Here is a 26191-nt window from a genome sequence, read left to right as displayed (position 1 = left end):
CTAGAATGACAAACGCAGCACAACAGAACATGTCTACCCATCTTCCTTTACCCAATGCATTTTTACCCAAAACATCGAGGACCAGCCCATGCTCTGAACCCATATGCCACTTTGGCTACATTGCACAGTGCTTTCCTGACATCACTTTGGTTATATCTCCATTACAGCTGAAAAAAAAGTTAAGTATTCAAGATCTGTTTAACACTAGGAAACATTAATTTCTTTTACAATGGCATTTTCCCGAAGCAAATCAGATTACTGTGGAATTTTGAGGACTAGAGGGGTCCAGAATAAGAACTCTATTTCTCTCAGCCCTGTTTCATTTCCTTCATTAGCAGCCTTACACTCCACTATAAATAAACTCTTCCGTTCCTCAAATATTTATAGCAGCTCTTACAATCAGTGTAAACTCAGAAATCCTGCTGCCCCCCTCCCTAAATAAAAATACAGCTGGATAGAAAATACAGGAATAAGTTCTTTAACAACATCTCTTTGTGTATAAAGAAAACATTCCAAAAGCAAGTCTTAAAATGATGCTAAGAACGATAAGTGATTTTTTTTTTTTTTTTTGCCTGCAGTGGCAATTAGAGTTAAAACTAATGAAGTAGAAAAGCAAAGCAAATTTGTGCATGCAATCAAAACAGAAAATCAGGTAACTATTGGAAATTTAACTAGCACACTAAGAAATTGTTACACAGACTAAAGTGAATTAGAAATGCAAGGAAAATTACTGCTAATGTTATTTGCTGAAACCAGGATCACATTAAACCAACAGAATAGTTTAAACAAAGCCAACCAAAGGAATTACATACTACACTCAAAGACCAAATTACATTAGGTCTGTATGCAGCGAGGGCAGAATTACAGGCTGGTGGTGATATGTCACAAGGATATTTTCCCTGGATGTGTAGATACATCTCACAGGGCAACGTAAGATGACCAATACCAAACTGCAGCACGTCAGACCTTCAACCACCCTAACTGGTTGTATTGCCATCTCAGAGCCCAGGAAAAGATGTGGAGCTGATGAAAAGGGTCCAGAGGAGGCCATGAGGCTGATCAGAGGGCTGGAACACCTCTCCTACAGAGAAAGGTTGATGGAGCTGAGCTTGTTCAGCCTGCAGCATGACATTATTGTGGCTTTCCAGCACCTAAAGGGGTCTACAGGAAACAGGGGGAGGGACTCTTCAGCAGCTCGTGTAGTGACAGGACATGGGGTAACAAATTTAAACTAAAACAGGGTAGATTTAGGGAAGCAGTGGATGTCCTATCCCTGGAGGTGTTCAAGACCAGGCTGGATAAGGCTTTGGACAGCCTGGTGGGAGGTGTCCCTGCCCTGCAGGTGGCCTTTAAAGCCCCTCCAACCCAAACGATTAATTGACTCTATGCCCCAAATAGGCTCCTCTGACTCCAAAGCTCTGCAGCAATCATTGTCCCTCCTCATCACATCTATCTCACGCATTTGCATGTGTCCAAAGCACTGATGGCTCAGGAAGCACCAATGGGCAAGCAGGAGCTCTAAGCTCAGGCTCCACAACCCCTCTAAGGAAGCAATGCTCTGCAACCTGCACCCAGCTCAGTGGGAAGCTCTCCATGGGACCCAACTGAGGATCAAGGCATGTGAGTAGGTCAGTATTCAAATGCCTCATTCAGCCAAGTTCTTATAAAAACGTTCTATACAAATACTAGCTTGTATTGCATTACAGTGCAGCTCATCCTATGGTTGTCTTGCACAATATTTCCTTGTTCACCCATCCTTGAAAAGTCTCCTGTAAAGAAGTGCCCAGATAATTCTCAAATACAAGAAATACACAGCGAAGAAACAATTTACTCCATGGAAAATGTGGGAGCAGAAAACAGGCTGGGAGGATGCTGGCAGGAATAAAGAAAAGCAGCCACAGAGGGAAGGAGGGAGGGATGGAGAGAGGGAGGGAAACTCCAGGCTAGGAGCAAGGGCTGTACTTGGAAAGCTTTCCCTCAAGCTTCACATCAGAATACCCTCTAGAGTTCCTGAATTACAGGGGAACTCTGAGAAAAACATGCAGACATCACATGCTGAAACCACTGTCTGAGATCAGTAGGATACTCTGCCATTTTTCACTAGGTACCAGCAATGCATATTGGCAGCTCACCAGCACATTTAAGGAAAACGAGAAAGGCAGCAATATCCCTAAACTGTGCCACTCACACTCCTTTTGTGGTTTCTTACAGCAATGCATAGTCTTTCTCTTTGTAGAGAAACTTAACAAAACCTAAAAGCATATTTCTGCTTTTGTTTTGAGAGCAAATCCATCTTAAAACGAAGAATAAATGTAGTGTACCAGCACAGGCTGACCCCTTACAGACCACCTCTGTGACATGCCACTCTGCTTATGGGATGAAGGACACATCTCTGGAGACGCTCCCGCTAGCAACCAGTGCCAGCCCCATAAGCAGCAGCAGCAAGCAGCAGGGGAAGGAGTGGGAATTCCTGATCGCTTTTAGAGCTCTCATTAGCGAAGAAAATATCCTGCTGACCCTCACTGAACTCTGCTGCAAATACATTACATCTAATCAGGCAAATCTCCTGCATGTGAAATTGAAATTAGGCGGCCCAGGGGACCAGTTCAGAATTTCTTGATTATTTTTTTTTCTCTGAACACACCTAATACAAAGAAATAAAGAAGAAGTCCATTCCAAACTCGCCCGAGGAGCACCTTGAGCCACTCAGTGCACCTGGAATGACCACACCAAGTCACCCCGAGCTTTTCAGTGCAATTGTATTTGACCTTTAATTAAAAAACACTTCTAGGCAGCATCCAATTTTTGCTGCTCCCTTAAGCGGGTTTCCACTCTGCAGGATCTGATGAATTTGAATCTTGTTTTATCCTTTCCGAAATTCTTCAAGGCATGAAAAGCACAGCATGTGGATTACATTTAGATACTTTTTGTTCTTAGTGCCAATTTACCATTGCTTGGCCCAGAAGAATTTGTTTAAAGGATGATAAGGAAGAAAGAAAAAAAAAAGCTATAAACTTCCCATCACCTGATCAGAGTTGAAGGCAGACCAGAAGCATCCTCAGTGCTACCCCGTGTTACCCAGCAAACGACTGCTGGCTGGCCTCGGTGCAACCCCAATATCAGTGCAACCTTGTCAGGACTATAGGAACACTTGAAGTTAGGGTTATCTCTCAAAATCCCAGTGATGACAAAGCAACAAGCACCAACAAAGAGCCACTACCAGTAAGAACTGATGGAGGACAGCCCTTAGCTTTGTGATAGGAAATCTAGGCCTACGCCTAGAGATGGCCCTCTGGCAGCAGGCTGAGGCACCTCACTAGGAGCAGAACTGAGCATCCAACACAGCCGTTGTGTGGACAGTGAGGACTGGTTTTGCAGTGCAACAGCCCTGCACCTTCCCTGTGAGCGCTAATCATTTCAACAAAAGCTGGAAGTAATAAAAAGCTATTCAGGATGCAGTCTGGAACAAATCTACCACATTGTTGTGTGTTTTTTTTTTTTCAGACAGTTAAGATATCTGTCAGGCTAGGAGGACACCAAACGCAGTGTGAAATCTGCTATGCATGCCTTTTACTTAAAAATACACACAGGCCAAGTGGCTGAATGAATGCACACGTGTGCAACACGAGTGCCCTCATCTCCTGAGAGCAAGCTGCTGCTCGGGCTCCTGAGCACCCACACCTCAGTCCTCCAGGAGCAGTTGTGTTTTCAGGGCAGCCTTGGAGCGCAGGATTTCCTCCTCAATCCCTTCGCCTGCATTTGAAAACCTTGGCCTCAGTAAATACATTTGTAACAGAGGCAAAGAAAAATTCTCCAAAAGCTTAAAGGAGTACTTGAACTAGTAAATAAAACAGTTCTAAAAGGCTAGCTTTGGATTTAAATATGCAGGAATGAGGATGCCAAGGTTCAGCTTCCCTGAAAGGCACTGCAGCCATTTCCTGCCTCATCACATTATAATTAACATGCCAAGACAGCTGGACTTTATCAGAATTGTTTCATCAAAAAGCAACAACCTTTGAAGACCATGGCCTTTTGTTTCCATCACTAAAGGCATAACCAGGCCAATTTCCATTGCTTATCCTTAATGATCACAGCTGTAATTTGCATGTAAATTATCAGTTAAATGGTTTTAGATCTGCAGTGCTCAAACTCTGATTCAGGAAACACTTAAGGAGCTCCTCTTAAGGAGCAGCAACCAGCGACTGGTGGGATCCCGACTTCTGCAGGCTCTGCCCAACAGCAGGAAGGTGAGCAAGGGAGTTTGAGCACTGCACAGCACTGCCTCTCCCATGGCACTCTCAGCATAGACTTAAACTACTCTTCAACTCCACGTTCACTTTTCAATGAGTTTTACAACTCCATTTCTTAATTTAGATGTGGCCTTTCGGGTGCAACACAAAATCTGTAAGAGTAGTACAAGAGTAATGGCCAAGAATGCTGATGGGAAGGCTCACAAGGTATCAGATAGGCAAGCTTCAGTGGTTTTCAAAAGGATCAAATTGAGTCCCACTCCTAACTTTCAGGCAGCTCTGATCATGCCAAATCACAATCATCTTTCAGCAAAGTTGTATTAAACCAACTGAGTTACTATGATGCAACTTTTCATTGAAAACAGACTGCAGGAATGCTGTGCCACAATCCTTTTTCTGGCTCCCACGCTTGCTGTTGAATGCTCATACAGGAGAAGGAAGGCTGGGCTGCACCCTGTGCCCACCTGCAGCTCACAAGGGGACCAGCAGCCTGTGGGTACCTTGTGAAAGGCACTCTTATGAGCACTTGTCTGGGAAATGCTCTGCTTGGGTGCCATCTACCCAGCTGGTGTTGCCTCAGTTCCACTCTGCAGAAGTTTGCATGCTCCCCACCACCTGAGAAGCCTGAAGAGTCACGCTTCAGAGGCAGCTTTCATTCTGAGCAGGGAAAGCGTAGCTGACCCCTGCTAAAGCACTCAGCCCACCCCCAGCAAGCAGAAGCTGTCAGCGCCCTTCCAACAGCTCCTGAATAAAAACGCATTCACAGTGGCTCAAAATGATGCTGGTACTGCCACAGTATCAGCTGCGTTACTGGAGATACCACAGGGTAGTTAACCCCATTCAATGAAAGGTGAGGAATGGCTACCACATCAACCAGCTGCCTTGAAATCAGGTCCTTGCCTTTCTCCTGCTGCACGCGCTTCCAAAATCCATTTCTTCCCAGTTCATCTCCAAAGCTCCTAAGAACAACTGTGCTCTGAAAATCTTGCAAGCCATTTTCTGACAGGCACCAATAAAACCCTGAAGTGACAACAGATACAGGGATGTTTCCTAAAAAGAATTCCTCCCTACAAGCTCTTTTCAGGGGAATACTAACACTGCCTGGGCTTGGAGTCTTTGCCCATACAATTTCTTTTAAAAGCAATGTCTCCTATCCAAACTCACCAATTATCTCTGCCACTGCATTCCTTTGTCTGAACAGCCTACATCTGCTTAACTCCGGCCACTTCAAGCTGCACCTGTGCATCAGACTGGGGTAATGCACTAACAGATGGCAGGGACCAAGCCGGCAGCTAACTGCTTATATCACTTTAAATAGCATCTAATGTTTCACAGCTTCAGAACAGAGCAGTCGTATACAGTAGTAACTAACTAGGGTAGCTGAAGTAAGGCACGTGCTCCTTCATCCCAACAAGTGCTTCAAGTATTTAGTATCACTGCCACGTGCTAACACGTCCACGGAGCAAACGCACTGCTGGCTACTGCTTCTGCAACCAGCTGACAACTCTAATGGAGGACTTCTGTGTTTGTTGTGTTATTGACTTTCCAAAGCATGAGTAGTAGCGAAATACCAGCCACCCAATGGGCTTTTGCAGTGGTGCATGGGAACATAAGGAACCAATATGTATTTTACTTTCCTTTTTTTCTTAGCGGCTGTTCTATTTAGAGTCTATTAATAGCTTTCCAAATTCTCCAGAGGGATTGAAGTTGAACATCCAGCTAGGTTTAAGATTCTTTTAGCCTTATTTTCACCAAGCGTAAGTAACACAAAATGTGGTTTTGGTGAGAGATTGCCTTATTTGTCACAAACCTTGAGGTCCTTTGCAGACAAAAAAAAAAAAGCCACGACAAAACCAAATCCATTGCATCCAAATCCCTTCTTTCCCATGATATTTCTGCCCTGGTTAAGGACTGAGGGGTTTGCCTCAGAAAGCCTCAATTACATTTGTAAGGCTTCGACACTACCGCCTTTTAACAACGTGAGTTGGATCTTTGCTTTTTCTAGATTTCAGCTCAGGTACAGAGAAACATAAGATTCTCAAAGATTAACTAAAACAGATAAAGACCAAATTGCAATTTAAGAAGACAGGAAACTTCAGAAATGCAAGCAAGAAGGGAGACAGAAAGTACAGACCAGGAAAGCGTGTTTAAAATTATATTAGTTTATTTTATCTTTTTGCTCCAAATGACGAACCAGGAGAAACAGAAAATGGAAGAGGACAAAAGATACCATTTGATAGCACATGCAGTTAACAGTCGAGGAGCTCTGAAGGCAGGAGTGCAAGAAACTGGATGCTATTTTCCATGTGAAGCTTATCTTGCCAGGCACCTCCGGCAGCGTGCTGTTACTTACTCATCTGGTTGCTGTCATTCACAAAGTCCTCAGACCCATCATTGTCATCTTCATCATCCCCAGAAGAAAGAGCATCTGCACATTAAAAACAACCAAGGCTTTAAAAGAGAGTATTTTATAGACAGATAAACCAATAAGCTACGTCTTATATTATCTACCAAGAAGAGAAGTTATGTTAGTTGTGCAGAAACTATAGAAAATACACGAATGCGTGTTCTTACAAAATCCTAACAAAACTAGCTAATAAACCTTAAACACTACAGAAGCTTCCAAAGAGACCCCATTAACTCCAAAAATCTTTGGACTGAAAAAGCTTTGCTTCTCTTTGAGACATTCAGCTGACCAGAACTGAGTGCCTGGAGAGCGATTTGTCTCTAAACAAAGCCATGTAAAAGGATGTAGGACAGCCTTTTTTCCTCTTTGGACTGGGGGGAAAAAAACTCATATTCATTTTACTGGTTTTATCATCATCATAACAGCAATTCTGTACAATTTAAACCTGTCATGGAGGCATAAAACAGAGGGCTACTCGGCAGCTATTAGTACAGACCCCACGAAGCAGAAGTTGTATATACAAACCAATGCCATTTTAGAATCAGGACAAAGGGGAAAATACCCAAAATACCTCAACTGCAGAACTCAGCTAAACTTTCTGTGCCCAACTGGACTGTTTCAAGTTATATTATTATATATTTTTATATGACATTTTACAGCTTCTACATGCAAAACCTATGTTTAGCTCACTCACCTGTAACATTTACAATGAAGTACAGAGTATCACTGTCTAGGGTCCTAATAGCAGTGCAAGCATAGAGGCCCGAATCTCTGGGTGAAGCATCTTTAATTTGTAAGTACTCCCCAATAATCACTGTCCTATTGTCGGGCCCCAAAGGGACCCCATCCTTAGTCCAACTGATCATGACGGCGTCTTTCAATTGACAGCGCAACTCAAGTGGTTCTCCTGGAAGTGCTGAGTGTACATCTGGCTGAGAGATTTGGTATTTGGTTGGCGGCTCTGCGAAGGTTGAAGGGAAGGAGGAAAAAGAAGAAAGAAGGAAAGGAGAGAATTTCCAACACAAGTCAGTGAAGGCCCTTTTTATCCACAGAAATCACGTTCAATAAAAAGTTTCATCCAGATTAGCCCAGCAACCTGCCTTGTAAAACTGAATCACATGAAGATACAGATAAGCTGTATTTTCCAAAAAAAAAAAAAAAAAAATGACCACACAGAAAGCTCATTCCCCTTTGATAGGTCCCTTGTCATGCCCTTTATCTCAGCTGCCACAGAGTCAGAATCCACCCCACAGCCACACCATGCCAACCCCAGCGAGAGAAGAACTGAACCTAAGGGCACAAAGAGAGCTTGGAGGAGGCAGGAAGAGCTTGAAACAAAAACTTCAGTTTCATATCACAGCTTTTTTGTCCGTAATTCAACATTTATGTGTCCTCATCTGATTTTAGATTTTGGGTTCTTTTTAAACCTTAAGAGAGCTATTTTGGAGAAAAATAGCCGAGAAAACACACAGTAAGCTAGTAAACACAAAGTTCCATACACAGCCTATACGGTGCCCTTTAGTTTTCACCTTTTCCAAAGCTTCAGCATTTGCTCTCTACACTGCCAGCTCTGCTCCAAGCAACACTAACTTTTCCCTTTTTTATTTTTTCCTCTCCATTCCCTACTTTACAACCTCTCTGAGCAGAGCACAGCAGACACCTAGAAACACAAAACTTCTAAAGGCATGTTTTTCGCAGCCATTCAGAGCAAACCTGCTCACCCCTCAGTTCCCTTTTGTAACAAAACATTGAGCGCATCAAACCACAGTCTTTAAAATAAAAATTAAAAAAAAAATCCTTGCAAAATGACATCTGCCTGTAGTTACTACAGATGCATCATCCCCATGGGGCAGCAGTATGGGGTGGAGGGACCCCTCCAAGCCACCACTATAAAGCACCCCAACAGTGCCATGCATTTATTTATTTATTTATTGAGGGACTGCTTTTGTCACTGGTTCCACCTGACAGCCACAGCATCCCTCTCCCACCACCTCCTTTCCCTCATCAAGATAAAATAACAAATATGGGAGAAAAACGTGAACACATTTTCTGCTTGCTCCTGATGGTCACGTCTCCCAGCTGGCTGCTGCTCTCATCCTGACACGTGTCCTACACAGACACCAACTGTGCTCCCATGGGTGTGCAAATAAGCACAACACATGCTGCTTTCTGTTTGTTGGGAGCCACCCCTTTTAATATTCCCTCAGTGTCCACCCTTGCTTCTAAGAATACCATGCCCTGAAAACCACATTCCTCCCATGTGCTCATTTCTCACATTGCCTTCATCACCTTCAACAGAGAAGGCTGAAACAAGCGCCAGGTCCAAGCTAGCCATTAGGTGGATGCTTGGTCATGCTGAAGCTCTCTCAGAACCCCAGTGGGACACTTGGGCATTTCAATCTTTTGTTCTACTTGAAAGCAGCGAGCCCAGTTTGCCCTCCTGCTCATTCGGAAACCGCACAATTTCAGGGAGCTGGATGGTAGTTTGCCTGATGCAAAAAGAGACCGGATCCAAGGACGAGCCCCTGCAAAGCCAGCAAAGCTCTTCCCATCTCTTCCCCTAAGGCAAGTGTGTTTTTCAGACAGCAGAAGTGGCACACATCACAGCAGGGCAGTGGCTGGGAGAACCATTTCAGCAAAACCTGAGCGAGACCGTTTATGGGCACTATAACATTTCACAGATTTAGATCTTATAACTGGGTCTCTGCATTTCCCAGAGTGCAAAACTCCATCTCGAAGCCTACAACAAGCTACAACGCAGCTTCACGTTTTACAAACTCATTCAGTCTTGCTGATGCAGCCAGGAATCCATGGGTCTGCAGTGCAGGTGTTTCACTGAGCACAGCACTGTGCTGCTCAAAATCTCATTTCCAGAAGAAGCATGGGCTGCTGCTGCACATACATCTGTAATAAATACATTTGAGTATACAGGAGAATATTTGTAATACAGAATCCAGTGTCAAAATAAGCTTAAAAAAAAATAGCTGACACTGGCTTGCTAATTTACTTCGACGTTTACAAGACGTCTTTGTATGCACTCCACCTGCAAAGTACATTTCTTTTACAGAGTTTACACTGCGCTGAAAACGTACCGAGAGTCTTTTAAAAGGTCTTTGTTAAAGCCACCATGGGTGAGGACAGCTCAGCCCCCCCAGAAGTGCCTGTGAGGCTGTGCTGAGCAGCACTGGGACACTTGCAGGATGCTCACACAGGTTGCAAATAAAATCATTTTCTACTTCTCATCCTTGTTTTCTAAAGTGACTATCTCCAATTTAGTTCAACTCTTCCAACACAAATCCAAACTCAAATACAGTTTTAAAAGGAAAGCTAGCAGCAAAACATAAAAATAATAATAATTAAAAAAAGAGTAGTATTAAGGAATTAGAGTTTAGTAAATGCTATCTTGCTGCATGTCTCTCTCATCAGAGTATCAGAGAAGATCCATCACCAAGCGTTGTCGTGAAGTAATGAAGTCATGTTTGGAAATAGTGAGCTCTTTCAGGTGAGCCTTTGTGTTGCCAAACTAGAATGTAGCAGCACTTAAGACTGTCACTTTTTATAATGTTTGCCTATAAACTTTTCCAGTGTGGGTTTGAAATGGTGCCCAAATGCAAACAGAGAACAGGTGGGATTCAGAGGCATTATTAGCCTGTCCAATAGCTTCACAGTGAAAATCGACGGGTTCAAACTGTTAACAAATTCCCAGCAGTGCATAAACAGCCGTACCCTGCAAAGTCAACTCCCCCAGGACACTGCACCCCTTCAGAAGCTATTTGTACACTGCTCTAAGATTTAGGGACACATTTGCACACTGTATAACAATCACAGCAACGCCGCCCCTGAGGATTACACGAGGATTATTTCCCCACTTGCACATCTTCGCAGCGTACCGAAGAAATGAGCCATGCTCAGCTTTTACTCACACCCATCCTCTGGTGTTTGGGGCAGCGTCCTCTACAGTTCTCCCAAACATAAAGATACTAAGCAAAAAGAACCAGCTATGTCTCAGGCAGGAGGAAGGAGGAGATGGCCCAGCAGAGCACAAGCTGCCAAGCAAGGCTTGATGACCTGGCATCACATCTGATGACTCGATAACGCGTTTATGCTCCTCCTGCCTAAAACTGTATCCCTGAGCCATCCCCATAAGCTGCTAGTCATCACCCAACACTTCATTTGGTGAGAATTGCACAGCCCAGGATTCCTCTCTTAGGGACTTCACCTGCAAATCCTATAATTGTGGCATCAGATCCCACTGCAAAGGTGCTTTAACACCTGCCTATCACCCTTAAAAAACAAACAAACAAAAGGCATGTGTAACATTTCTGTTGACATTCTAAAGCACTGGGAGGACAAGGCAAGGAACACTGCTTCTGCTATTGTTTACTCCCAGCTACATCCTTATTTGTAATAGTGCTGCAATCAACGTAAGCATATTGAAACTTTATAGGTGGAGCCACTGAACAGCACCCCATGGAAAACTAAGTCCCTGATAAATAAACACATGATGGGAACTTTTTGTTCACCTGCTCACACGTGGTCACAACATGGTTAACGCAACCCAGCCATCAAATGGAGTAAATACTGTTTGTATGAAAGCTGCGACCACAATGGAGGACTGAGAACCTGAAAGCCCCATTAAATATTATTATGAGGTGCAGAATCATATTCCAAGTCACATTTCTATTCAAGACTGGTCACTGAAACGAGAGATTTATACTTCCTTAGATTTTAAATAATTATTAATTGTCTCCATTTATTAAAACGTTAACAAAGAGCTGCTTATCTTAAAGCTCAAGGCATTTAGTTACTTAGTTACAGAGCCAAATAATTAAACAATCAGCTAATAGCTAACCCCAGCAAAGATTCTCACACAACTCTCCATAACACAAAAGCCTCAGATCCCATCAAGCCACTTTCGCTTCAAAAGGCTTTAGTAAATAACTAAACACTCACTACAGCATGCCCAGAAGGGTCAACAGACCTGACCTGTCACAAATCCAAGAGGTTCATTGCAAAATTGAATGTCCCCATGGGAGATGCCAGGCTGGCAAACACTCCTCCCGCTGCTTCTCCTGCCCTGCTGTTTTTCTGAGAATTGCAGAAGATCCAAAACCACTCTGGGTGAGCTTCATGGAATGGAAACACTGAACTATGCCTGAAGCAGAATAGCCACAGACCCCAGGGACTGAGACAAACACCAAAACTTCCTGTTTCTCTGCAGGAGATAGCCTCGGCAGCTAACGAAAGCCCAGGCATCAACCAGGTTTGCAACCTTCTCATCTCCCTGGTACAAGCCTACAGTACAAGGTGCCAGCCTAATGTTAAGAGCAGCTCCATGTCTTCTTCTCATAGGATGATGGACAGCAAACTCAACTTACAAAAGCAATGGCCACCGGTTCAAAAATGCAGAGTGGCTCCTGGCAGCTGTGACTAACTGCTGTTAGCCAACAGGGAACCAAAGTCACCAAGGCTGAGCACGTCTCCTTACACAAAGGAGGACAACACAGTGTTTGCAATTCATCCATCTGTTTCTCCGAAGTCACTGGATTCCCTGCTGTCCTATTTGTGCAGTGCTTATGCCAGCTAGCTGCCAGCTATGCCAGGCTCTGCCTTGGCCAGGAAATCAGGAAGTCTCTGTGCTCTGATAAAATACTTTCCTTTCAGAGCTACTCATCTTCCTTTCATAATTTTAAAACATGAAAACACCCCCTGTCATTATGAACAGCACTCTAAAGAGCGCAAATCATTTTTTCTCCCCTTTACTGTTTAAAAATAGTAATTGTTCAAATCTTATAGAAACCACAAAGGCCTTATAGAAACCTTCACCAAACCCACACAACAAGCAGGGGATACATGTGACAGCTACAAACATTAAAAAGTGGCAGTCTAAGTCTTCCCCTCTTGCTTTAAAACAAGCTCCTGGGACGTTCTATTTGAAAACACAGCAACTTCCAAAAACATCATGCAGCAGACTCCAAAATAAACTGAGGTGTTTCTCCTGGCATCTTCTTTAACCCTATTATCCCTGCTCTATAAGGATCGAGTCATCTGATGGTTGCATGGGAGATAAAACCAGGCAAAAGATGGGCTGAGGTGAAGATGTGAAGTACAGAAAGAATCCTTTTGCTCTGGAAGTGAAGACTTGCAAAATGCAGCAAGTATTGCCACGTTATACATGCAGGGTACCCCAGCAAGCGTAGAGCTTCCAGCCACCCTGGTCTGCTCTGAGCCCACAGCACCGTGCCAATATCCTACTGAGGGTTGCATATACCAAGATCATTAAGAAAAATGAAATAAAAGAATTGGCTCCAATTGAAATACTTGCCAATGTCATCACTGCTAAGGGAAAATATTACGTGGCCCTAACTTGTTTTCCTAAGCTTTGAAGACTTAGAAAAATAAATAATTCTGGTGATCAGCAGAGTTCCATCACTTGCAGATCGCTGGGCCAAGAGCAAAGATGCACCAAAAAGTTATCAACAGATGAATACATCTATCTGCTATGCATCGTGTTCTGTAGCATGCCAGCAGTTTCAGAACTGCAGCACCCAGGGGAGATCGAACCACAAGGGTCTGAGTCAGGCCCAGCTGGGCTGAGCTGTAGGGGCAAACTGGACCTCAGCCCCATTCTCCTGTGGTGCCCAAGGTTCTTGAGCCCAGCTGTCATGGCTGCAAAGCAGTCATACTGACACCTCACACCCCATACCCGTGTTTAAAGCAAGCAGACTGCTCCTCAGAAGCAGGAAAAAAAAAAACTGTACGTGTCCAGGCTTTGTACAGAGATTAAGATTCCTATAACTTGTAGCCTGCTTGCTCCTACCTGTCTTTATGGCTGCGATCGTTGAGTTACGGCTGCACAACCACATAACACACATCAAAAATGCCAACTATCACATGCTCATGGGCTTGGCTGTGTGCTTCATGTTTCTGGAAGCCAAGCCAGGGAAGACATGGAGCATGCCAAGTTCAAAGTAAACAGCAGAGAGACCAGCAAGGCCACCTCCTGCTGCTGGGAACGGCCCTGTGATTTCTTCCTGTTTGTCCCAGTTCTTCACGGTCTGCTCCTTACAGGATGAAGACTTCTTTATACAATAGCCAGCGTAAGACATGGTTCCAGACAAGCGACAAAGTAAGAGGCAGTAAAACATCAGCATGTCTTCTGCACAAAGGCTTGATAACAAGGGAGAGAGAAATCACCCCCAAGCTTGAATCGCCACACCAAAAACCCTAAAATGATTACAGTGCCTTTCAATATGTCACTGATGTGATGAGAAGCTACAGGTCACCTCCAGGATTTGAACCTTTGGTTCCATGCATCAAATTTCACTTTAAGACAAAAACTCCATTAGATGCACAAAGCAACAGAGTTCTGGTCCCTAAGCTAACTGAGAGTACTGGGAAATATAATATGAATGTAACATATCTGTAACGCAATCTCAAAAATAATTAACTAATGAAGAGTCATTACAGAAGAATCTTCTCATGTAATCTATTATACAGTACAAAGGGGAAGGAAACGTATCACCTTTTTCCAGAATCTCAAATGAAGAACGGTAAAAAAAAAAAAAAAAGAAATTTCTATGTCATTAAGGTAAAATTCAGGAAGAGGCTGGGATCATTTGCTCGTTGTTTTTACTTTCAGCAACAGCAGGATATGAAATCTTCCTGACCATATTCTACATACAACCAAGTAGCAAAGCAATTTAACGAACTTCATTGTCCAGCTTAGTGCTAGAATTTGCTTGGGAAAGGCTCTGTTTATTACAGACAGCCTAGGCAAAAGGTATGAGCATATATATTTAGTTGAATAGGGTTTTACTGTTTTCCATATTTTCTTGCATCCATTCCCATCTACAGCTTTTCTCCAGGTCCCTTATTTGCATTGCAAGAGCAGCATAAAAACAAAACAGAACACAGCATAAATCCAGACAATAAAAACACAACCCTACTTCTTTTCCAGGTTTGCCAAAGGCTGTGCTTGGGACTATTACTATTCAACATGTAAAAGTAGTAAATTACAACCGAGAGGTTAAAAATTGCACAATTCCACCTTCGAGCACTAGTTCTGGAGGCTGAGAACATCTATTCAGATTGCCTATAAGCAAGTCGGCAGTTGTTTCTTTTGTACATGGTCCCATTTTTACTTGACTATACAAATCCTCTTTAATTTCAGCAGCTCGTCTGGAAGTCTCATCTTGCTTATTCCCCACTCTGCCTCTGAAATTCATCTTCCCCACTTCCTAAGGTGGGATTTGGAAGAAAAAAAAAAAAAAAAAAAGAAAAAAGACTTTTAACTGATTGTAGTATTTAATCAGCAGGTAGTGGAGCTCTGCAGTGTGAGGACCACGTACCTGGCTGCAAGGAGGAGCACTGAGCAAGCCCCAGAGTTAAAGCCAGGCTGGAGGGCTGCCCTTCCAGGCGTCCCACAAAGGGTTATTCTGAACTTGCAGACACCAGGGTCACTCGTTATTGTAGCAGCCACTCCTGGGCACTGTGCCATACTAATGGAAGATGGTTCGAATGTTTCTGAATTGTTAGTAGAAGGGCTATTAGCGAGCAGCCACGCACCGCAGATTTATTACAATGCCTCCGTGCTAATCCCGCCCGGCTGAAATACCTGTGCTCCCCGGCTGAGTAAACAACATCAGCTGAATCTGGGTACTTCAACACCATAGGATCTAAGCACAGCTATTTTTTTGTGATTAAACAATGCTCAACACAACCAAGCTCAGGAACTGCTCAACATTTAAACTTTTTTATTTTTTCTTTAATTATTAAAAACAGCTGGGTGGCCTAAAGCAGCCTTCACAATTATAAATGTTGCTTTTCTTGAAACAAATTAAACATTGCAACACAGACACTGAGCAGGGCACTTTGCAAACTGGCAGAGCTGGTTGGATGCCCGGCTGTCCTGTCCTGCCAGCTGCTCACCTCGGCCCAGGCCATCCTAAAGAATATAGTGAACCTTATGTAGTTGTTTTTTCCTTTATATACCACATCATTTTATTACGTGCGAGAACTGAGTCGTAGCACGGTGTTCTGATCCACTTCTCTTCCACCCAACCGTGATTTAACCTCCTACAGACACATCCTGCATAGCACAGACTGCTACAGCACGCCTGGCCGCAGCATCCAGCCCCGAATCCCATTTAAACTTGGCCACAATTTGGACAAGCCCCCCGGGAGAAAGTCTGAGGCGATAACTCCGATGTCACAGAACCCTGTTCCAAACAAAACTCACGAAAACTAAGAGGGAGAGAAAACAGTGGGGGAAAAAAAAACCACCACAATTTTCTCCTCCTCAACCAACGTCTCATCCTCTCCCTTTCCTCCTCACCAGTCCCCCAGCACACGACACTGCCTACCCCGCTGAACTTTCCAAAACGAAGGCTGTTTTCCCCCTGGACAAACTGACTTTCCTTTCCTCTCAGCTTGTGAGGCGAGGCAGCTCGAAATCAGTCAATGTCCCAAACTGATGAGCCAGTTCTTTTGTGGGGGAGGAAAAGCAATAATTACACAGAACTTGCAATGGCATGTGAGGAAGGGAATTAAAGTAGGTCACATCTCCGAGCTCCTCGGCTTCTCTGAGGTTCACCAAATGCTTTCAGTACAGTAATTTTAAAAATACAATTAAAATAAAAATAGCATGGCAGCTGAAGGAAGCTGCACAGTAGAATTCTGCCAGCACTGAGCTTGCCCTTCTGTCCCTCTCCTTGAGATGGATAATGTCATTTGCAAGGCGACAAGCAGTGCAAGGACAAACTGAAATCCATGGGGCACATCTCTGTGCTAGGTGCCGGATGCTCTGATGCTCTAAAACAGGAAGCCAGCGCTCTGTGTTCCTACAAAACGAGTTCGTCTTACAAAGACACCTTTCACAATAGTTAAGAGATGAGACAGGACACACTGAAGATGAGCATTACTCCCTAAGTTTACCCCACAGGCTCTGTGCTGAGCACTGCCCTGCTCCCCACAGCCATCCCAAGCACAAATTACCACATTCTGACCAAAAAACACTCATATCTGACCAGGTCTGGGCAAAAACCAGGGAATAAGGTCACACTGCTGCAACACGTCTCATCTTTTCAGACTTGCTTGGGGTTTCTGGCAAATTTTCAGCACAGATTTTGCATTTAACTGCCCTGAAATAAGCTCTCTCTTTTAGTTAAGCCAGGTGAGCTACTGCAAGTAGACAAGATGCAACTTGTTTAAGTGAATGATGGTTCTTTTGAAAAAATATGGATTTGTATCACTAAAGAGTGCTGCTTCCAAAAGGGAAAGTCTCTGCTTTCACTGTAAAGCTCCAATCATAAAGGCTCACAAAATGCTTCACAGATTAAAATCTGACAGTTAAGGGTTGCTGTGCGTTTTTCTCACATTTCCATTTCTATCTAAATTTGATATTCACACCAAGAAAAAAAAAAGGTCTTCGAACTTATTTCCTAAAAGGCAAGCAATCATTCGTGCTGAAGCTGGATATAGCCATACACTCATTAAGGGCTATGCGACAGTTGTTATTGCAACACCACAATAGTCCATCATCTCATGCATACACAACCTTGCATAACCGGGGCTGTCAGCATTTCCATTGTAAACGCTGCTCTCAAAGGCTTGCAACTTGCCTGTAAAAAGTTACGATAGCCTGAAATTCACTGCACATCCTCTGCCAAGGAACAACTATTTCAAAATTAAAAACTGTGTTGCCATTGGAGTCAGTCAAAGGAGGAAAAAAAAAAAAAGAAAAAAAAAAAAAAAAAGCTCAGCATGTTTGAAAACCTTCTGGCTCCAAAAAAACACTGAAGGAATCAAATTCCAGAAAATTAGCCCTCCCCCCTACAAAAACATGCACCAAAAAAATATGATTTTTAAATTGGCAGTTTAGTTTGAAATATCCAATTATTTGCGCCGCTCTGCAAAACAGTTGCCATGCTGACCCATCACCAGTTTGCAATGCCTACCAACACCAAACATAAACAGCAGCTATGCCTGCAGTCCATCTGCCTGCAGCTCCAGGCTGCAGTGCTACTGATGGACAGTGGATTTTCAGAGCAGAATGGACGCATTAAAACCAATTAAATCTGATTACCTGTCCAATTCCCCAAAATCTCAGCTAGCAATTCCTGCCCTGGGCCAAAACTTATGGAATTGGATCTCTAAAAGGACATCCAATCCACACCTGAATCTGTGGGGATGGCACATTCCTCTGTAACTGCCTGCAGTAATTGCCCTCGGATTTAACTAATCAGTTTGAAGTGTTAATCTCAACTTACAGGCGCTCATCTTCTGAAAATTGCAACATTGCAAGGCAATTCTGGTTGGATGCTTTTGCTTTATTTTCCCTACCTGACCCAGAGGTGCATCCAGGCCTTAGAGCCCACAGCATAGAGAGAGCCAGGTGCACCAAGATTGCACACTGCTCCAGGTGACAGCAGACATCCCATTGCCACGCAGCCTTTCTTCCATCTGCTGCATGGTCACAGAATCATCACAGAATGGTTCCTGAAACACCCTGCAGGACCCCATGACCTCATCAGGTGGGGCACAACACTTAATGAAGCAACCCCCATCAGCTCACCACGCTGTGACCACCTGCAACGTTACCCTTCAAGCCTGCGGATAAAGCAGTGTGCTTACAAAAAGCTCCGTACTCCTCTGGGTACCACACTGAACGTGTTTGTATGTTGTTCAGTGTCCATGAACTGAGATAGAGCTCAGGTGACAAATCTTTGGTCACTCTGGAGTCCACAGAAAGCCTCGCTCATCACAGCTCCTAGCAGATACCCAAACAAGCATTCAGGGCCATTTTAAACTATGATGTTTTTGTGGGACACAGAATTAGGCTGTCCCTTGTGGAAAGCTTAAATTAGTCCTTTGAAATTTGACCTAAATCAAAAGAACTGAAACACGTTGTTATTGCACCAGACGAAGGCTCCGAGCGGGCACTCCAAGGCTAGCATCACTGCATGGGGAAGAGGCTAAATTAGCTGCCCAGCAGAACGATAACACACAGCCTGGGCAAGGAAAGGTCAAGGGAGAGCTTGCTATTTATCAAATTTACGTCTAAACTAATTATTCAGTTCACAAAGTAACCCTTCAAGCCATGTGTGCGGTCAAAGCCCTTTTGTAACATTGGCTGTCAAAGGCCTTCACGGGCTGGGTACACAGAAAGAGAATGGCTCCTTTATGCACGCTGGGGCAGACTCATTTCTAAATATTTAGAAGCAGAAAGTCTTTGTGCTCCCCGGGATAAAAAAACATATCTGTAAACACTTGATACAAGGCAGAAATCGATTGCTGACAGTCTCCAAACCAGCTCCTACGGGTCATGCTTCTGCTTACACCACCTCAGCCTTGTTCTTGCCATCACAGAATAAGAAAGGAAGCACTGCAACCAACGATAAAGAGACCCAGGACCCAGTCCCTAGTGGGTATCCATGATAACAATATTGACACTATAGTTTACTATGGCTCAAGATACCCTCTTCAGCATGAGCATCTTTACGTGTCCCAGAGTAACAGCAAACAAGCACAGATCAGATCCAGAGCCTGATGCTGTATGAAAGCAGCTCAGAGAAGGGTGCTACCAAAGGCATCAGATATACTGCAGGTAACAAAGCAAAGCACCTCAGTGCACGTGTACACACAGCCATGCAGCTGAATCCCCCAGAGATGAATACTGCTTGTGCTAAAGCACGTATTTAACTACAGACCATGAAGAAAGTGGTTGCAATGTCCTTAAAGCCGTGTTTACTGTATTTCAACCAGGGGTTATTTATTACAGCCAAAAGAACAAAAGCCACAATCTCAATTCCTGTTAACATTGCATGCAGCTTCTTGAATATTCTGAGTCACTAAGACAATAAAGAACAACAACACAAGCACTTAGCACCAAAAAAAAGACAAAATCCAGGGCATGTCCACGAAGGAAGACTAAGGAACAGATCAAAGTATGTCACAAAAGGTCACAGCCCTGGCGACCTTCTCAGCTGGTCCAAAATGTCACTGCTCTAATGACTGCTCAGTCAGCAACCCAACCAAAAGCATATGTTTTTGGAGCACCTGACTGCCTCAAATTAGCTGTGACCAAAATGTTTGGCATTCACTAAATTAAAAAAATAATAACAATAAAAGTCAGCTTTGTCTTTGAAGGGATTTTTTTAAAAGAGCATTTTGTTCTCCTTTCAGCACGGAGAGCTTGTGGGTGGCAGCAGTGGAACCAATGAAGGTGATTCAGTAAAGAGAGGGTATTTTTTTTTTTTAGAGAAGGGTTTAACAAAGTATATAAAAGAGGTTTTATTTCCCAAATCTCAGATATAAATCCCACACAATTGCCTGTATTCTACAGCATAAAAGCTCTTATTATACCATTAATATTATACCATTAACTGAGAAGCTCTTTTTCCCCCTTTCTGGTAATGATTCAAGTTCTTACGTCTAAGATTATCTCATGTAAGTTAACACTCCAGCCCAGGGAAGAAGTTTTCAGTAGTTTTTAGCAATTTACACTTTGATTCTCACCCGCTGGGTATTCCTCATGGAAAAAACATTTTTTAAAAGAAAACTGTTAAGGCACAAGTCAAAAGTGTTAACCCTTCTCCCTGCATGATTCATGCAGTCACATTCTTCCCCATTTACCCCTAAAACTAGTGGACTTCCCTATAAACAGCTCATCTGAAATCAGGATTATCCCTATTTTGTCTCTCCTCTGAAAAGCCAAAAAAGGCACCAGATGTGCAATTAACAAATCATACAGTAAGTGCTGATGAGAGTTGAGCTTTCTCAAATTCTCATGTTACCTTCAAAAGGGGAGGGGATGAACCAAAGAGGCTTTGCTATCAACAGTCCCTGTCCGTAACAGATGACAATATTGCTACACTGCATTAATTTTTTTTTCAGGAATGCTTGCTAGGGAGGAGGGCTCATCGTCTCTAAATAATTTTTCCCCTGCCATCAATAAAAATGTACTTGGAAGAGGTTCTAGAAATGCGTTAGCTGGTGACGTCTATTTTTAGAGGCAGTGGATAGAAACAAATACGTTTTGCATGAAAGTGGATTAAATAAAAACAAGGCTGTATCCCTGGACATGGGTAGCAGGACACGGATAGGCCAAATTCCCCCCAGAAAGCTTGCCTGACGAAATATGGTTTATGGGTTATTACATTGTTTTGACAGTTAACAGAAGTGCAATCAGCCCTCCAAATGACAAATAAAACTATAAGAAGGAAGCCTTGCTTTTCTCTAGGGTGTTCAGTGGGCAGAAACGATCCTATGCTCTCATAAGATCACAATACAAGTGGCTCAGGGCAAGAAGAAAAGCAGCCCTTCCTTAGCTCCATAAAGAAAAACACTTTGGGAAGTTTGAGGGTGGGATAACCTACAAGAACATACCAACAGGTGCAGGCTCAAGGCAGGAGATTTTATCAGAACGTCTCTTTCAATGCAAAGGTTTCAATTAGTTTTTGCTTTCACAGCAATAATCTCTCCTTGCTATTCAGATCTCCTCATGTGCACTTCCATACCCTGCGATCCAGACAGCGTACTGATTGTTCTTGGACATTAACAACAATAGGGAAATTTATAGCAACCAGCCACACACACCAATAGGGCTGTGACACCTGCCTTTGCAGAGCGCCCTGCAAAGCTAAACAATCAGGGCGCGTGATTAAAAACAACTGGCGTTTCTTTTTCCTTCCAGCTTTCCAGGTAGCTCAAATCACAGTGACGTACAGCTACCCAGCAGTGTCCCTTCTTGAGCAATACATAACAGGTACATAAGCGCAGCAGGTTTCCTTAAAGACCCGTTCCTGAAAGCTTTCAGCTGTACACTGTGATTATACAACGCGATGACAATCCCAAGTGAAATCATTGACACCACTGCTTGCACAAGATTAAATAAACGCATGCTTGCATGAACGCAGTCTGCGTGTGAATAGGGAAAGTTGGAAAACATAACTCTTGAGGGCAAATCTGTTACTTGCCTTCTATTTACCAACGCACATAAAGCTGTTGACTTCAATTTCAGATGTTGACGTATTTAAACTTAACGCCTTTTGCAGAATTAAGTACTCTAGAATGATTTACCTTCGGGTTCCAAAGTGGCATCTTCAACAACTAAGTTAAATGACGGTCGAGCCAGGGAAAGTCCAGCCATGGTGACCACCACCAGGCAGATAAGGCAACCCAAATCCCAGCTGACCATCTTTTTAGAGTAAGTTCCTGGTCCGTTTCCATATCTCCATGTGGACTTTAATCCCATCTGAGCACCTCTACAGGAGCATGGACAGAACGCAGTGCCTTCGGCCAGGGCAATCCCTCCTCACCAGGAACGGCGGCGGCTGCAGGGAGAGAGATTAAATGCTGTCAGCAAAACCATCCTGCATGCAAACCGAAAAACCCCGCAAAGCCCCAAACAGAGCTGAGGAGAAGAGGGGAGGAGGAGGAGGAGGATGGGAAAAATACTTTTCCAGCTTCAAGTATATGTGAAAAGTGAGTGACTTTTCATTTTCTGTTAGCAGTTTCCATCATCACCCGAGGTGTAACCAAGTCCTCCTTGTTTTCACAAAATCACTTCTCAGCACGTATTTAGAGAGCTATTTTACTGACAGAAAAAATATACAGTTTAAAACAAATAATAAAGGCGCACACATGTACAGACACATAACCTGTAATGCTGCAAAATTACCACAATTACACAAATTATATTCTTGTTATTGTTTGAAGGTTTATGTAAGTTTTCTCATTCCCTCACCGAGGCAGCTCTGCAGGCAGCTGAACTTTCAATAATTCAGTAGTTTTCCACTATAATAACAGTTGAAAAACACTCCGTAGGCTCAGACAGCCCATAAAACCTCACTTTGCCTCAACAATTCCAGCTCTCCTCTAGGTGTACCCTCTTCCACCTCAGTTCAGTGCCTTTTAACATCTGAGCGCCCCATGCAGGTAACAGGGACCCATCTTCACAGAGGTACTGGTTAACTATGCTGCATTCCAGCAAGTAAAAGACATATAAACCTGGGCAGGAATTGTACAGAAGACCTCCCCAGCATCACTTCTACATGCTCAACTGTACAGCACGCACACACATGAACACAAGCGTCCTCTTTTCAACGGTCCTCATTAATACGTGTTTCAGATAGAAGTTCATTTCATTCCCCGTAAAATTAATTTCAATAGATGGAGCTGAGTGTTTTGTTAGCACTGCCATGGGCTGATGGAAGATAGATGAGAAGCAGTGCCAAAGAAACTTTAGGGGACCTCACAAGCACCACACTGAGATCATCCTCACAGGGTGACCCAACAGCTCACCCTGACAACTCACACTGTATTCTCCTCCCCAAAAAATACAAGGTGGTACACCACTGTCAATGGATAAATCAAGCAAGCTGTTCAAATCAGCCAACAATTCATCTTAGAAGTAATGAGACACAACTAAAGCTTAGAGAACACTGGTCTTGGGGAAAGAATAGCATAAAACCTCTTTTGTCCCCTCCTGCCCCCATCCTTAAATAGAGAAGGAAAAAAGAAGCCTGAGCTGCAGTACCACAGCATGCAGAACTCAACAAAATGAACAAACCTTCTCCCTTTATGGAGTCCACCATTAAAGAGTGAATTCAGACTTCTTCAACCTCTCGCTCAGGGCTGGAACCCAACCCCGGCTCCCAGCACTGAGGCCAGGCATTCTGCAGGGCACCCCTGGAACTCCCAGGGTCAGCAGAACCAGATTTTAGAAGAGATCAAGTTGGGAAAAAGGTTCATACACAGCATTTCAGGTGAACCTCTGGGGATGGGATCTTTTCCCATCCCAGCTCAGTGCTCTGCTGCTTCTTCAGAGATTGAAGCAGAGCATGAGACCACAAGTGCGCAACTGCTCTACCTCCAGCAGAACCACCACCAGACCACTTCACAGACACTGGAGAAGAGCCCACAGAGCACCTTCCTATGAGAGGGCAATGCAGGTGTGGAGCCAAAGTTCTGCCCCCAGGACGGGTCTCAGCCTCTGACTCACAGCCCCACGGCCCCAGCTCTGCAGCTCAGTTTATCCAGCTGTAAAGCGGGTATAAATCCTAATTAACAGGCTGGAGGTAAAGCTAATTTAATTTCCATAAATCATCCTGTAAAGCCCGATTAAAGGCTACGTATATAAATGCAAAGCTTAACCATATTTTTGCAAAAAGAAAACATACCAGAACGCTAGCATATATTCCCAGACTCTTTTCTAAACAGCGTTAATCCCACCTACAATTCAGCAGCACAGGACTCTCAGGCTGCACCCAATACCATTTAGAGTGTGTGCCTGCTCCTGCCCCAGCGCCCATCCCGAATGGCAGCCCAAGGCCACTTGACAGCACTGCTCACCTGGAAGCGGCTGAAAGCTCTCACATTGAGCATCCAACAGCAGCACGGAGGGACTCTTCCTCCGCAGGGCAACACTAAATTCAAAGCAGAGGCTCAAAAAGGTGCAGCAAAGCAACGGCCGGAGCCCTGGGTCCATCCACAGAACCCAACTCTACAATCACAGTTCGAGTGCTTCCTGTTCCCAAATCGAGCGGAGTCCAATGAAGACAAAACGAACCCAAATTCTTCTCATAGTTTGATAGCCACAGTCACCAGGGGACGGCTCCCTGGAAGGACCTCCTGCGCTGGGTAATTATGTACCTCTATCTCAATGTTTGGAACACAGCCCCAGCATGCTTTTTGGCCTCCACAATTCTGGCTTCCTGACTACAATACCATAATCCCTCCTGGAGTCTCAGACTCAGTGAAAGCCACACGTAGTGTTTATTTTTCCCCTTGAAAGGGAACTCTGTCTCTCCTCTCAGCCTACACTTCGGGGAGGAGTTGTCAGCCCCCAATGATTGATGGCTCTCCTCGCCACTCGCTCATCAAGTCAATTTTCACCTCGTCACATACCTGCCCAAATTTCTGTGCCAAACTGACGAGCATGGGAACGCAGACTGGTTTGGGAGCCCAACCAAATTCCTCCGAGCTCTCCTCCACTTCGAGCACACTCGCGCACAAACAAGTAGTTCTTGTTCAGCAGTGGCATTAATTAAATTCAACGCTCAGCGTTCTTTTTAATCTACTCCCATTGTTGTTTATAAGATGTTTATCACTCCCCAGGGAGAGTCCAATTTGTAGAGCATGTTAACCAAATCAATACGCTGCTCATCGGGCAGCTCTTAGCAGTGCTCCCTATTAGGTGGGGAACAGCGAAATCTGAATGAAATACGGACCTTCCCCCAGTGCCAGCACCCAGTAGCCTTCCCCACAACCATCCAGGCACACCGAGCTCCCCAGCGAGCGCAGATGCGTTCAAATACCGACACCTATTTATACAGAGATGCAGCCATACGTACGCACGCGTCTCCGAGCAAATCTGAGCATCACAGCTATTAAACATTAATTCTGGACGACTAATGGGAACCGGCTGGCAGCCTCCGTACTTTCGCATTGTTTGAACTTCTTTCATTCGCTTTCCAAGACTGTCCTGTTTTTCTCAAGTCTTTTACCACTAAGAGATGAGGAGGGGGAAAGAAAAGAAAAAAAAAAAAAAATCTGCATTTTAATTGACATTCCAGAGAGAGAGAGAGAGAAGTCCAGAGGCTGTTGATTGCTGTCTATTCAGCCCAAACAGGCTTTTCAGATGAAAATGAGTAAAGGCTAGTGGAAGATTTACAGGGATTTGGTACAAAGGAGACAATGAAGTTTTAAATGTTGATAGCGTTTCACACCGACCGCATAATGGCTCACTGTTTGAACGCGCCGTTTTGCATTTAAACCTATATATCACCGAGGATTTCTTTTTTTTTATTCTTTCCCGGTGCGGGACGGGGGCGGTTCCGCCGAGCATCGCTCCGTGCGGAGCTCCCGTGAGGGCCGCTGCCCTCAGCTCCGCTGTCACCGTCCCCTAAAGGTTTCGCCGCACCGGACGGGACCGCAGTCCGAGCCGCGGGGGGAGCGCAGCATCCCGAGCCTCCCCGTCCCGTCGGGGGCGCCGCGAGCCCTCGCCTCCTCGCCTTCACCCCCATCTCCCGCTCCTCCCCACCGCCGGCCGTGCCATTACCTGCAGCCGAAGGGCTCCGCGGGAAGGCTCCGCCGAGGCGAGGCGCCGAGCGGCGGCTCCGCGGCACGGAAGGGGGGGACGAAGCGCTCCGCGGCCGCGCTCACTCGGCGGGCAGCCCCGGCGGGGCGGGCTGGGGGCCCCGCAGGGCAGCGCGGCGCATCCCCCGCGGGGCGCGGGGCTGGCGGCGGCGGGGCGGCGAGGCAGGAGCCCGCCCGGCGTCCCGTCCCCTCGCTTCGCTGCGGCGCTACCGCCTCACAGGGGCGAGCCCGCCGTGCCCGGCGCCAGCAGCCTCCTCCCCCGCGCGGGCATCGCCGCGGGTCCCGCTCCGCTCCATCCAGCCGCCCTCCCCGTGCCGCAGCAGCTTTGTCAAGTCGACAACCCCCCTCCTTTTTTTTTTTTTTTTTTTTTTTTCCCCTCTTTTTCCTCCTCCCTCTCTCTCTCTCCCTCTCTCTCACTCCACACGCTCCTCCA

The 26191-nt window shown here is 44.7% G+C and overlaps 1 protein-coding gene across 8 annotated transcripts in view; it reads right to left on the bottom strand.

Moving 5' to 3' along the window:
* Window positions 1–25853, bottom strand: part of FGFR2 (fibroblast growth factor receptor 2) — a 75144-nt gene extending 49291 nt beyond the window's left edge. For 4 of the 8 annotated variants that reach the window (XM_052677094.1, XM_052677098.1, XM_052677097.1 and 1 more), the window contains exons 1-4: window positions 25721–25853; window positions 21739–21992; window positions 7352–7618; window positions 6604–6678 (exon numbers count right to left, since the gene is read on the bottom strand). In XM_052677094.1, the coding sequence (XP_052533054.1) occupies window positions 6604–6678; window positions 7352–7618; window positions 21739–21913 (517 nt within the window). In that variant the 5' untranslated portion in view covers window positions 21914–21992; window positions 25721–25853. Of the gene's footprint in view, window positions 1–6603; window positions 6679–7351; window positions 7619–14707; window positions 14898–21738; window positions 21993–24012; window positions 24452–25720 lie in introns of those variants that run through there. The other 4 variants (XM_052677095.1, XM_052677100.1, XM_052677101.1 and 1 more) reach the window with 4 other exon arrangements.
* Between the last annotated feature and the right edge of the window lie 338 nt (window positions 25854–26191).

Source organism: Tympanuchus pallidicinctus, unplaced genomic scaffold (genome assembly GCF_026119805.1).
Source record: "Tympanuchus pallidicinctus isolate F22 unplaced genomic scaffold, pur_lepc_1.0 scaffold16, whole genome shotgun sequence".
NCBI classification, from domain to species: Eukaryota; Metazoa; Chordata; class Aves; order Galliformes; family Phasianidae; genus Tympanuchus; species Tympanuchus pallidicinctus.
Note: the sequence above shows the minus strand (reverse complement) of the source record. Positions and strands in the feature narration are given on the sequence as shown.